At 43.1% G+C, this 14,139-nt stretch overlaps 1 protein-coding gene across 1 annotated transcript in view; it reads right to left on the reverse strand.

Annotated features, from left to right (window-relative positions):
* Window positions 1-501: 501 nt before the first annotated feature.
* Window positions 502-14,139, reverse strand: part of LOC148540742 (ferric reductase 1-like) — a 66,792-nt gene continuing 53,154 nt past the window's right edge. Inside the window, exons 15-16 of the mRNA XM_088481986.1 lie at window positions 13,368-13,393; window positions 502-3,182 (exon numbers count right to left, since the gene is read on the reverse strand). Coding sequence (XP_088338112.1) covers window positions 3,093-3,182; window positions 13,368-13,393 — 116 coding nt within the window. The 3' untranslated portion in view covers window positions 502-3,092. The remainder of the gene's footprint in view (window positions 3,183-13,367; window positions 13,394-14,139) is intronic.

A 14,139-nucleotide genomic window follows, 5' to 3' on the forward strand; every position in this document is an offset into this window, starting at 1 on the left:
CAGGGCTTGCGGTCACCGAGACCCTACCGCAGGCTCTTGTCGCAACCCCGATGGTCACAATGGTCTTGACCATTGCGACCATCATCATGGACGCTCGCATAAGCTGTGGGTGGTAACCCACAGCTATGCGAGCATCCAGGAGGACGCACCAAAAAAACAAAACAAAACGCCCTGATTCAGAGCGGGCGCTCGTTCAGAGCGTCCGGCTCTGAATCAGGCCCTCTGTGCGCAAGGATATCCATCCTAATCTCTATATTTACAAAATGGCATATATTTCAAGTCACAGGTTTTTTCTGTTTGACTTTAAAGCAGTACGAATATTAAGGCTGGAGTGTTTTGCTTTTACTATATGTGCCACATTAAATTTTGAGATCAAGCCACAGAGAAGGGGTTGGTTTGCAAAAGGTACCTCTTCATAAATATACCCTTGAGAAATGCATTTCATTTGTTGTGCAAATTGCATACAGTCATTTGTAGGATATAAGAAATGATCCCATAAAATTAAAATAAAATACTTTATTGGAGCTACTAAAAATAAGGTAAAATGTACAGAAAGGTCTACACACACATATACAGTATATATACACATACATATACACACACATATACATATAGATTTATATACAGACTACACACAGATATGTCCTCCTCATACACTATTGCCGCAGTTGCTGTGAATTTTTTTACTCAATTGTGTGTCTTAAGCTGCATTCACGCGCAGCACACCACCAACAAGCCAAGGACTAGAACGACCCGCGATCAACGATCGCGGGTTCCTATAGTAACTTGGTCGATATCGACCAAGTTGATTTGCATGTACGGGTGATGGACGATATCGCTATCGTCCGTACGTGCCTGCACATCGCAGGTCGTTGGTGGGTTGAAACTGGCCAAAAACTGGATGATTTGAACTATAATGATATGAACACTATAGTTATCGTTCAAATCATCCAATTTTGTCATACCGTGCATACGCACCTCACGTCTCACAAAATGAAACAATCGTATGTGACAAAATCGCTTAACAAAACTGCACACATTAATTGTACATCTGTATGCAAATGAGTCTGAATATCTGTATGAAGTGCTATGATGGCTTACTTTGTGCTTCATCTGCGACTGTACATATTTAAAACGAATTCACGTGCAGTTAAAAGTAGCAGCCTGGCATCTGTGGTACGAATAAGATGCAGAGCTACACCGGAGCTACAGTAACTCACGCTGGGCGGCTCACACTGCCTGGCATATTGAGGTAATATATATATAAAACACAGATGGGTTGCTAGCTAAACCAGAAATATGAGAATGTTCTATCCCATGTTTTGTTATAAACACAGTAGTATAAGAAGTTTATAGTACAATAGAATACATTTAATGTGGTTCAGTTTGTATATTATGCTATTTTAGACATGCAAGTAGGATTCTGTTTCTAACAACTTCTACACTAAACATAACATGACTGCAGTCCTATAACTATTATCAGGGTATGCAGGGTAAGACACTGGCGTCCATAACCTATTGGCGGAACACAGCAATGAATATGGCTGGGAGTACTCTGGGTGTTCTTATATTTGTCCAGCTGGAAGACAGTACACAAGGCATACTTACCTACATTGCTGGGCAGCTTTCCAGGAGCAGCAGGAGGGGACCTGCTGTTCTCCTCTTCGGGGGGCGCGGCCAGTCGATAGACTGCATTAGGCCCCGCCCCTTTACAGAAAACCCCCGTGATTCGCGTGTTCGTGAGGAGGGGGCGGGGCTAAATGACGCGATTTGCCTAATTTAGCCCCTTCCTGACGGACCCGATAATTTCAGGCAATATCTCCCCATCCTGCCCACTTCACTAGGAAGTGGGTGGGATGCGGGAGATATGCCTACTCTTCCGGGATCGCGGGTGGTTACCCGAAAAATCGGGAGCCTCCCGCGATTCCCGGGAGAGTAGGCATGTATGACACAAGGCCAGAGTGTATAATGGTGTGTATAAGTGTGCTACACAGTATAATGGTGCTTGTGGTGGTTAGTCCACACGTCGTACAGCTTAACCAGGTGTTAGGTTTATTTATCCAGCTAGAACAACAGGTAGCATAGGGACATATGGATGAACAGGTATAACAACTGTATGGAGCATTGGAGTGCAAAAGTTTCCTGGGGGTGGCATTGCGCCGGATGGTAAGATGACAAACATCCTGGTGGTTAGTGGCGCTACTACCCCCTATGCAAGGGGTAGTGGTATGTGGTACTTCCGGTGCCTAAAGGGCTCTTATGATCGATTAACTGTGGGAGTCTTGGAGTACACGTCCATCTATGTAGAACGCCAGGGAGGAAATACGCGCCAACAGGGTGCACATACACAGTAGCGCTTGTCAAAGTTCAGGCCTCTCCGCTGGCTCATGTTACCTGTCACAGCGATGGATGCAGGCAGCGCTGAGTCCTCCTCAGCTAACAGTAACATGGTACAGGTCCTGCTTTGCATCGATTCTGTGCTATTATGTAAAAACCCTACATAAAATATTAACATTCTCATATACTGGCACGGCTTTTCAATCCCACCTTAGGTGCAATAAACAGCTGGTTTACGTGCTGTATTATTACCATTGTGTGATGCGACAGGAAGGTTGATTACACTTGGCTATAATCCTACAGGTAAGGGAGCTAACAGCTAGGCTATTGTGGTCAAAGGCTTCAATATAAAAACTCACAGATAATGAGGGACAAAAAAAACTTAAATAAAATGTATCAGTAGCTGTTGCACGCCTCTGACAATTGCAACCATAGACTGTATATGACACCAAAGATAATGTCTAATGAAAACGGAAGAAAAAAAAGAAAACATACAAACAGAATTTAGTGTGAAAATGTAGCCATGTATCCTACATTCTCTCATTCATGTCCATGAATCAATCACTGTACACATTTCACCTGCGTCCCGCGCAGGGAATATACTCTGCATCTGGACACATCAGAGACGGACTTTGGCAATTTATAAATCGAATAATAAAAAGTGTTTTACAGTAGTTAATTAGTTCCTTCTACAGTCACAGTTACTCCTTTGGCAGGGAAAGGGTTAACCCATCCAGTGAGTAAAACCAAATCAGTTAAGATTGTCCAATGCCGACCAGCAGGGATATCAGAAAGGCCACATTTCCAGAAACGAAGATCAGAAGAGCCACAGTCTCAAATTCTATCTGAAATATACAATTATGTAAATTTAGTTTTTGTATTTAATTGCAACATTTTCACATGAAAAGTTGCCTGCTTTCCACCCCATATGTAGAACACTTTTATGCTCTGCTGCATTACTAGTGTGCTATCTGTGTGTACACAAAGTAAGATTGCATGCCCATAAGCCTCTCACATTGATGCCCCATGTGTGCCCTGCTTGGAATGTCAAGAGCACAATGCAGTTTGCCATGTTAGTTTCGCAGAAAACCCCTACATATGTTTTGGTTGATTGATTAACTTAAAACAGTTCACAATAATATTAGTGTTTTATTCAGTAAGAAGACAGATATTCATTAATATTTGATTATTTTAATATAAATACTTGAAAAAGCAATGCCATAAATAACGATTGGTGCCATGCAGAGGAAAAGCAAAGGCACGGTTATTGCGCTATAGAAACAAATAAGGATGGACCTGATTGATAACCAAGGCATGTGACATACTGTGGCTGCCACTTGAATTATGTGCACAGAACTAAGAGTCTGATTCAGAATTATACTCAAAACCAATGGTTTATGTACAACTCAATGGTGGGTGGACTATGCATGTGCTGTGATACAGCTGCGGTTTCGGTTGCAGTGTCGGGGAAGTCGCTGCCTGAATGACAGGCTGTGATTGTTTGATGGTGGGGAGGCTATCGGTTTCACAAAATGGGGGCGTTTTTGCTTCAGCTCTATCATTGGCGCATCTGTCTCAAATCAGAATAATACGCACAACTCACCATGGCCTGCAATTCTGTAGACATGGACTCAATATGCCCTTAATAAACAGCTTATGTATGAATACCCCTCTGCCACCCAGTTAAGCCCTTACAGTCATACTGTAAGTGGAGATGCTACTGAGATGCATCCGACTTGATTCTGGTGCATGCATAAATTATAAGATGCATGTCAAAACTGGATTATTGGCTGAGACAAGATCAGTTTAAAATTGAAGCGTGCGCGACGCCATCTTGCAAATGGCAGCTAAACTCCATTTTAGAAACAAGAATCTGCAAGACGCCATTTTGTGACCAGCGTCATTTCAAGTTACAACTCAGGTGCTATGAACAAATGGCAATGTTTTTATTAATCTACCAAGGGCAACTGGAAGAACAAGCTTTCTGAGTAAGAGTAAATAGAATAGACAATGGGTATTTTTACATACAAATTGGGAATCCCTGGATGCAGATAAAGTATAGTTGTGGCAATTGTAATATAATCCAGGCATTGATCTACACAATTGGATTTGTCTGAATCCTAGACAGGATGGCCCCAACTTCACAGCTTGATTCACAGTTCACACAAGAGTCTAGGAGAACAAAAGAGGTTTTTTTCCTTTGAACACAGGACAGTTGGGGGCCTGCTGACAGAGGGCATGTGGAACTACAACACTGCTGGATGTTCACTTTGTGTATGAGAAATTATGCACTTAAATCTCACCCATTAATAACTAGCGTCCTTCTATCAAACCCCGAATACCCACACATTACATATTCACACATAAGGTTCAATAAGCTCTAAAGTGTATGATTTAAGTTGGTTCAGTTAGTTAAATGCTGAGAAATAAAGATATTGGATAACTAAGGTATTATACATGCTAAACAAGTCGTGTTTGGAGTTGTACTGATGCGTATCCTTTTTACAGTATTCCGGTGTTATCGGTGGGAAGATCGCATCATACATTCCCGAGTTATGGATCGCAGAGCCTACAAGCAACAAAATGTATATTTTAGAAGCAACTGTTAGGATGCTGCAGGAGGTGTGAAGACGAAGACCCCCAGCTGTTAGAGGCAGGGAGAGTCTGTTTGAACCAGCCTGTTAAATGTGCTGTAACAGATGCTTCACCCCTGGGAACCAATGATATCAGCAACAGACTTCCCTATTGTCCTGTTTATTCTGGGGGGTTATAAATATGAGTGCACGAACACTGGTTCTGGGTCTTCATGCTGAATGCTGTATGACTAGGGGTCTCTTGCTGATGCCTATCTCCGGGTCCGGAAGCCCCTGCGTATGTATACTGTACTTGGGGTCTGTATAATTTCCTTTTGCGCCTAAATTGTATCTTTCTCTCTCTGTCTGTGTCTCTCTCTCTGGGTCTTTCTCCCTCTGAGTCTCTGGGTCTCTCTCTCCCTGTGTCTCTCTCTCTGTGTTTCTCTGTCTCTCTCTCTCTCTCTGTGTGTCTCTCTCTCTCTGGCTCTCTCTCTCTCTGTGTGTCTCTCTCTCTGTCTGTGTATCTCTCTCTCTGTGTGTGTGTCTCTCTCTTTCTGTGTGTCTCTCTCTCTCTCTCTGTGTGTCTCTGTCTGTGTCTCTCTCTGTCTCTCTCTCTGTGAATCATGCATATCAACTGTACCTTGTGACTGTATGATTTATTTGCGCTTATTATACACAGGTCATAGCGTGTAACTGACTGTACTTTTACTTGAATAATACTTTGTGCTTCGGAACCACATGTTCTGAGTCTGGAATCTCTATTTATTGTATGACTGCGTATGCAAATTAGCGTCATCCTTAGAGGTTTATAGGAAAGGTTTTAGAAGGTACAGGTAGGGGTATATAGAGGTTCATTTTAATATCAACAGATGGGGGCTCGTTGAGTGAAGTCACTTACCTGCTCACACGGTACATACGTCTATCGATATTTCAGCAAAGGGTGGAGTGGCCACATGCAGGGTTTGCCTGCAACCGCTTTGTGCTGAAAGGTCGCTATGAATCCGTGTGAATCAAGGAAGCTGACTAGAATCCAGGGACAAGAGAGGAAAAAGTTTGTTTTCCTTTGTTGATAGAACCTTACGTTTAAAGGGGTGTCGCAGTACTGAGTACGCGGCTAAGTCACAGGTTTGCGCATAGCAAAGATGCACTTTTGCGTACACAGTTAAAAAGCCATTATACGGTTGTGTGGTAGTCGCATTATTGTGTATGCGACTGGTTTGCACAATAGCATATACGTACTTCCGGTTGTGCTGCCACGTGTTTGAACAAAGCCATTGAGGTTTACATTTTTTTTTTCTATTACCAATATCAACAGTGAGTGTATTGTTGGTAGGGGTAATTTGTTCCCTACAGTTAAAGGTACCGTATGACCTTTAAGGGCTAAGTGCTAGCCGCTCGGTAAGCAGCTTACCGTTCAGTACACAGAGCAGGTGTATGGTTTGTTATTTTTGTTAGGGACCGGCTCTCAGTGTGACTGCAGTGTTCAATAATATTTGAGCATTTTAGTTGAGCCGCACTAGGTGTGATTGTGAGCTGAGAGATAAAAGGTGAGCGGGGGCATCTAGAATTTCTTCCGTAGGTGAGCGGGGGTATCTAGAATTCTTCCGTAGGTGAGCGGGGCATCTAGAATTTCTTCCGTAGGTGAGCGCGGGCATCTAGAAATTTCTTCCGTAGGTAAGTGAGAGTATCTTGATTGTCTTTCACCAGTCTAAGGGCCTGATTCAGACCCACTCGCGAGCGGCTATCCGCTCGCAAGTGGGTCGATGGTGTGCATGCGCGAGACGCGATGAGCGAAGGACTTTCCTTCGCTCGTTGTGTCTGATCAAAGGGGGTGTGCTGTCGATGTTGATTGACAGCACGCCCCCTTTGGTGGGCGTGCCGGGGGCGTGCCTCCCAGACGGAGGCGTTCCCAAGGGAACGCCTACCGTCAGAAGCCAGCCCCACTGACATCACTAGTGATGTCAGTGGGAGTGATTTTGGCTCTGATAGAGCCAAAATCACTCCGGGCCTTGCGGTTGAGAAACTCAACCGCAGGCTTCGGCTCGCAGTGGCGATGGTCGCGATGGTCAAGACCATCGCGACCATCATCCTGCACGCTCGTATAGGCTGTGGGTGGTGACCCACAGCTATACGAGCGTCCAGGAGGACGCTCTATAATTATGGAGGTGGGCCCTGATTCAGAGCGAGCGCTCTGGTCAGAGCGTCCGGCTCTGAATCAGGGCCTAAATCTTTATTGAAAAGCGTAGGATTTTGTCTCAGAATGGGAGCCATGCAAACAGTAAAGATGTTAGACAATGATGTGCTGCTAATGAAAGCTCCGATTGGATCGGGCAGTCGTATTATGCATACTAAGTACGGTACTTATGCAATAAGGTATTGTGATTTATGGTTTAATATGACGAGGAAGAGTGTTAGACAGTTTCCCAGAATTGGTAGTTTTGATAAAAATGTGTTAGACAATGTCCGGGATCACATCAGTTTGATGCGCTCCCGAGAGAAAAAGGTTAAATATGTTTAAAACTGTGGCAGCATGAAGGGGATGCGTGGCTTAAAAATGTGCAAACAACGCAAACTAGCGTCGTGAGCACATTGCCAGAAAATACATCCACGACGCTGAATTGAAATACGGGCGAGCCGCAAAATGGCGCGCACGTGCGGCAAGGTAGCGTCGTGGAGAGTTTGCCAGCAGTTCACGCTCACCTCCCCCACCTTATGTGGATGGAGGTGCAAATACAGTTACCAAAAATACCCATAAAAATGTAACAAGCAACTTGTACCCTCTCTTAAGCACATATAAAGAAAATGTTCATGATGCGGATGATGAGCCTATTGTAATGTCTGCCATTTCCTATGCTGTGCAGATGATAGATGCTGCATCACCACAATCAAGGGTGGTGCCGCTATCTCCATCGGTAACAGCAAGGGAAGTGTTAACACACTCTGCACCAGTAGAGGAAGTTGTTAATACCATACATAGCAGCAGCAGATTAAACCCCCAGCCAGGTAACCAGGTCAGAGGTAGCAACGCTGCCGGTCTGCATCCCATTCGGACAATAACTGTTCCAAATGGAAATGCAGACGTGAACGGTATAGTGCCCACGAGGGAAGAAGCAATGCATTGTCCTTGGACAAGAGCAGAACTAAATTCCATCATAAATGATTTCCCCGATCCCAAAAAGGAATTAGCCAAATGTCAAAGATTTTTGAGAAATTTGGGTAGTTCACATGAGCCCACTAATAAAGATTGGCGTGTGGTGTTAAGGGCCTGTCTGCCACGCAATACTGACGTGACAAAATTTATCACGGATTGTGTATTGGATGGTAACGTTCCCTTAACAGACCAAGTAAACCAAGGTAACATTTCCCGCATTGTAACTCAATTGGGTGTATATTTTCCAGTAGTAGTTAACTGGAACAAAATATTCACAATTAAGCAAAAGGAGAGTGAAACTGCAGAAGACTATTGTGACCGGGCTCTGCAGGCTATCACCAAGTACACTGGAATAGAAGATATTAAAGATAGCACTCACCACAGGGGAATGATAGTCACGGTACTCATGGACGGTCTGAAAGACGATTTAAAGATTCGGGTTCAGGCCTCACAACCTGGCTGGAGGGGACTTACAATAGATAACCTCATAGAGTCTGCCATAGAACATGATAAAAACATCTCCAAAAAGAGAGAAGCCCAGAGCGAAAAACTAATGGCTGTCAGTATCCAAGCTCTGGAAGGAATGACAATAACATCACAGCCAACCGACACACCTGCACCCACACACACACCTGCACCTGAACAATTACACGTCCTCACCAATCCCACACCACAGCAAACACATCCTTACCCCACATATCATACACAACCACAGGTCCCATACTCATATCCCCCACAATATCCTTACCCTCCCTATCCTTACCCATACCCACCACCTTTCCCTCTTGCTCAAATCCCACAACAATCTTTTCATGCACCCCGTTCAAAATTATGTTTTAACTGTCACCAAGTGGGACACATAAGTAAGTACTGCAAAGTGAAGAACACCACACACACGAGGAACACGAGTTTCCCATGGGTAACCTCAGTATCTTCTCCCAGGCCTTATATGACTGTTTACAATCTTTTTCAAACTGCCAATGTATCTGTTCTAATGTAAAATGTGGACGATTTATTGTTGTATTTTAGGTCATGTTTAAATGATATTAAACTGTTGTGCTTTATCTCCCACTCATAGGACGCAAGGTTGCTAAGGATAAACGGCAGCCATGCCAGGCTGAGGTCGACTACTCGGAATACTATCCAACCCAGTGGCACAGATCATTATTTAGAGCAGTAGCTATTAAATAACAACATTTAATTGCAGAAACCTGTATGCAGATACTATATCCCTAGAATTATTAAAAATGATAGGGGGACTTATTTTACAGGTGACGTTTCCAAGAACATGTGTAAGATGATGGGTAACAACACTGAGATTATCCCAGACTGTCTTTTCCTTTATTTGCCCCCCCTTTGAGATACTGTTCAAACAGGCAGCCTCATGTGAAAAATATGATAATGAGGTTACTGTGCAGGGTCTCACGAAGATGAATGAGAATAACCGAAATTGAAAGTGTTATTAACTAACATGTCTAATGCAACCTGTCATGATGTCAAATCTGGAAGAATTTGTTATGATCCAATTTTTTTTTTAGCTCAGGTTGTTTGACTGATCGGTGGAAAGGTCTGTATCTGACGATACTACATCCACAAAGGGTGGCCGGGGAAGATACGTGGGTCCATTCCACTCACTATAGGGAGGTTAACCAACCGGTGGAGATACAAGGCAGAGACAAGGCCGATAACATGAACCTGTCGATTGCGAGCTTGTGCCAGAAGAATTAAAAAGGTGACGGTGAGATATCTGAGCTAAAGAAATGTGTAGATCAGTGCTTCCAACAATGGAGTGGTCTGCTGTGGTCATCCTAGTTCTTTTTCTTTCCAGAGTTTTTGTCATGATGATCTGTTTGAGGATACTCAGTGTCTGTGATGGGGGACCGATAAAGGAGATGTGAGCTGATGGCGGAGCTGATGGAGTGGAGTCAGGAGGAGGAGTGCAATGCCAATCAGGGGAGTGTCTGACCAATTTTAGCATTGTAATTGTTATGTTATTTGGGAAAAATACTTCCAGAAGTTATGACCCTCACACATGTTGAAATGCTGGGTATACATAAAAACACACCGTCACCCTATCTTCACACACAATATGAACACAGAGGCAAAAGAAATATGATGCGTCCGGTGTGTTCCTATTGTGTTGAAGTGTGGAAAATGTAAAAATAGAGTAAAACGAAAGAATGAAATTATGATAGTGGCCAGTATGAATACCGAGGTAAATACAGAACTGCATTACAACCCTGAGCTAGGAAATACAATCGTTTGATGTATTATATTTAAACATGCATAGAATGTATTATTGAAATGTTATTCATAGAACACCTCAGATAATGTAAAGTCTCAATTCCCCTTCAAGACTGCTTTTATAAGACTGGTGCATTCCCACACCTTTCACATGATCTTCCAAGATCCGCGGTGTGCGTATAATAGTAGTTTTATGTCCCCACTCAGAGACACGTTATTGATGGATTAAGAACCACCTTGTGCCATCCCATAATAACAACAAAATAATATGTAAATGTAAGCCTAAATGAAATTCTAATAGCAGATTGTGATAGCATGTTGTTCGCTATCAAAGGGTGGACTGTCAAAACTGGATTATTGGCTGAGACAAGATCAGTTTAAAATTGAAGCGTGCGCGACGCCATCTTGCAAATGGCAGCTAGACTCCATTTTAGAAACAAGAATCTGCAAGATGCCATTTTGTGACCAGCGTCATTTCAAGTTACAACTCAGGTGCTAAGAACAGATGGCAATGGTTTCGTTAATCTACCAAGAGCAACTGGAAGAACAAGCTTTCTGAGTAAGAGTAAATAGAATAGACAATGGGTATTTTTACAAACAAATTGGGAATCCCTGGATGCAGATAAAGCATAGTTGTGGCAATTGTAATATAATCCAGGCATTGATCTACACAATTGGATTTGTCTGAATCCTAGACAGGATGGCCCCAACTTCACAGCTTGATTCACAGTTCACACAAGAGTCTAGGAGAACAAAAGAGGTTTTTTTCCTTTGAACACAGGACAGTTGGGGGCCTGCTGACAGAGGGCATGTGGAACTATAACCCTCAGCAATCCACACTGCTGGATGTTCACTTCGTGTATGAGAAATTATGCACTTAAATCTCACCCATTAATAACTAGCGTCCTTATATCAAACCCCGAATACCCACACATTACATATTCACACATAAGGTTCAATAAGCTCTAAAGTGTATGATTTAAGTTGGTTCAGTTAGTTAAATGCTGAGAAATAAAGATATTTGATAACTAAGGTATTATACATGCTAAACAAGTCGTGTTTGGAGTTGTACTGATGCGTATCCTTTTTACAGTATTCCGGTGTTATCGGTGGGGAGATCGCATCATACATTCCCGTGTTATGGATCGCAGAGCCTACAAGTAACAAAATGTATATTTTAGAAGCAACTGTTAGGATGCTGCAGGAGGCGTGAAGAGGAAGACCCCCAGCTGTTAGAGGCAGGGAGAGTCTGTTTGAACCAGCCTGTTAAATGTGCTGTAACAGATGCTTCACGCCTGGGAACCAATGATATCAGCAACAGACTTCCCTATTGTCCTGTTTATTCTGGGGGGTATAAATATGAGTGCACGAACGCTGGTTCTGGGTCTTCATGCTGAACGCTGTATGACTAGGGGTCTCTTGCTGATGCCTATCTCCGGGTCCGGAAGCACCTGCATATGTATACTGTACTTGGGGTCTGTATAATTTCCTTTTGCGCCTAAATTGTGTCTGTGTCTCTCTCTCTCTCTCTCTCTCTGTGTGTCTCTGTGTGTCTCTCTCTCTGTGTCTCTGTGTCTCTCTCTCTCTCTGGGTCTCTCTCTCTCTCTGTGTCTCTCTCTCTCTCTCTGTGTCTCTTTCTCTGTCTGTGTGTGTATATCTGTCTCTCTCTGTGTTTCTCTCTCTGTGTGTCTCTCTCTCTCTGTGTCTGTGTGTCTGTGTCTCTCTCTCTGTGTCTCTCTCTCTGTGAATCATGCATATGTACATCAACTGTACCTTGTGACTGTATGATTTATTTGCGCTTATTGTACACAGATCATAGCGTGTAACTGACTACTTTTACTTGAATAATACTTTGTGCTTCGGAACCACATGTTCTGAGTCTGGAGTCTCTATTTATTGTATGACTGCGTATGCAAATTAGCATCATCCTTAGAGGTTTATAGGAAGGGTTTTAGATGGTACAGGCAGGGGTATATAGAGGTTCATTTTAATATCAACATGCATTTGGGTACACACTATAGAATAATCAGACCAAAGATGTTGCAAAACTCACGGATGGATAGTGGATGCAAACCCGTACTTCAGGATGGGTGAGACCGAGTACTGAGGCGCAGAATCTAACATGTTGGCGGTATTCACCAGGGGTCCCCACAAGGAGGTTTGGACTCAGACTTGGTTCCCTAGTACAGGTGCTGGTGTACTCTGGATATAGTGGTGTACAATGAAGGCATACAAATGTAGTCGACAAGCCGGGTCAGAATCAAATGGACAAGATGGTACCAGGGTTCAGACAATATCAGGGTCAGGAATGAAGCTAAGGCCAGATGCGGAATAACAAGTGCAGTACCAGGGAGGAGAGGGACCACGAGTAAGCCAAGGGTCAATAACAAGCAGTAGGGTTCACTTAGATATAGGAACGTTGGAGTAAGGTTTGGGAGCTTAAACTCTGGCACAGAAGTGCACCCAATAACTTCCTTATATAGGAGGAGGCTTGAATTTGGAGTCTCCTGTGACGTCACTTAGGTCGTCCTGCAGGTCGGTGCATGCACTCCTGGGGGAGCTGCGGCCAACTGTACTTTACAGTTGCATGAGAATGGCGGGGAGAAGCTGGGAGTAGGACACTAGCAGCAGGCGCAGGGGACTCGCTACCCACTGCCGACAGGGACCCTAGTGCTGCTGGACCCAGTGAGTGTCTGGCACACTATGACAGAAGAGCCATTTTCAATCGTTCGGCCCAATAATTGTTTATAGGGCTGACTGCTGTTTGGATTATCTCATGCACAACATATTTCAAAATGATGAGCCAAATTCCACAGCAGCAATTCAGGTGTTCTCATAGGATCGTTCCAATCATAACAGTCATTGACAATTGTGTGCACTAGCCATTACACTGAAAGATAATTGAGAAGTTGGATTATTGGTACTGAGAGGAATACCCTGCTTAACTCTGCATCTTACTTACTATCACTAGCATCACAGAAAGTATTGAAGAGTATAAATAGGTTGTGTAGCAGGAACCAATACAGTAATTATTAGCAAAAAAACAATACAAAATAGTTTACCTTATCATCAGTGATTTCATATATATCTGAGGATAAAACAAACACATAAAAGTTGTGGGTTTTATTTTTATGCACTAGGCTACTCATATACAGCCCTAAACTGGCAATCTTATAGTGCTAAACACCAGAGGTCTTCCAGCTTATGAGATCACAGGAATTATGTATCTATAAATAATACTTGCCCAACATTTAATACATCCCACACATGAGGTACTGGGGCAAGTATGGGGTGACATGATCCCTATCCTGACTCTGCCACCTGTTTTAAAATACTGTAATAGACTGCATTGCACAACGTGGGACTGGGCTATGGTAATGAAATTTGCAGCGGATGGTGTCATCACAGCTCTGCTTATTACAGGGGAAGTGGATGGGATCCACGATGGTAATTTTTCTCTTGAGAATCTGGGAGAACTCCTCACAAATATGGGAGTCTCCAGGAGAGCAGCAGTGTATGCTAAAAATATAAGAGACTTACACAATAGATTTGGGACCTTGGAAATAAAGGAACCACAATCTTCCCCTATACATAATGTACTCAGTTGTGCACAACTTGACAAAAGTAAACTTGAGGCAAGTTTGAAGTTGAAGTCCTTGTTGATTATTGCACTTACTTCACTATGGAGACTTCATGGAGTTCATTTTAAATGACAAAGATGGGCAGTAAAGAATTATTAGTGCTACCTTATACTACTTTTTCATATCAGATAATCAACCAGAAGTTTACTAAAGTATTAATGGATAATACACCAGTTGTGGGCTTTTTTGGCTT

Source organism: Taudactylus pleione, unplaced genomic scaffold, assembly GCF_031769625.1.
Source record: "Taudactylus pleione unplaced genomic scaffold, aTauple2 ptg000017l, whole genome shotgun sequence".
Classification (NCBI taxonomy): Eukaryota; Metazoa; Chordata; class Amphibia; order Anura; family Myobatrachidae; genus Taudactylus; species Taudactylus pleione.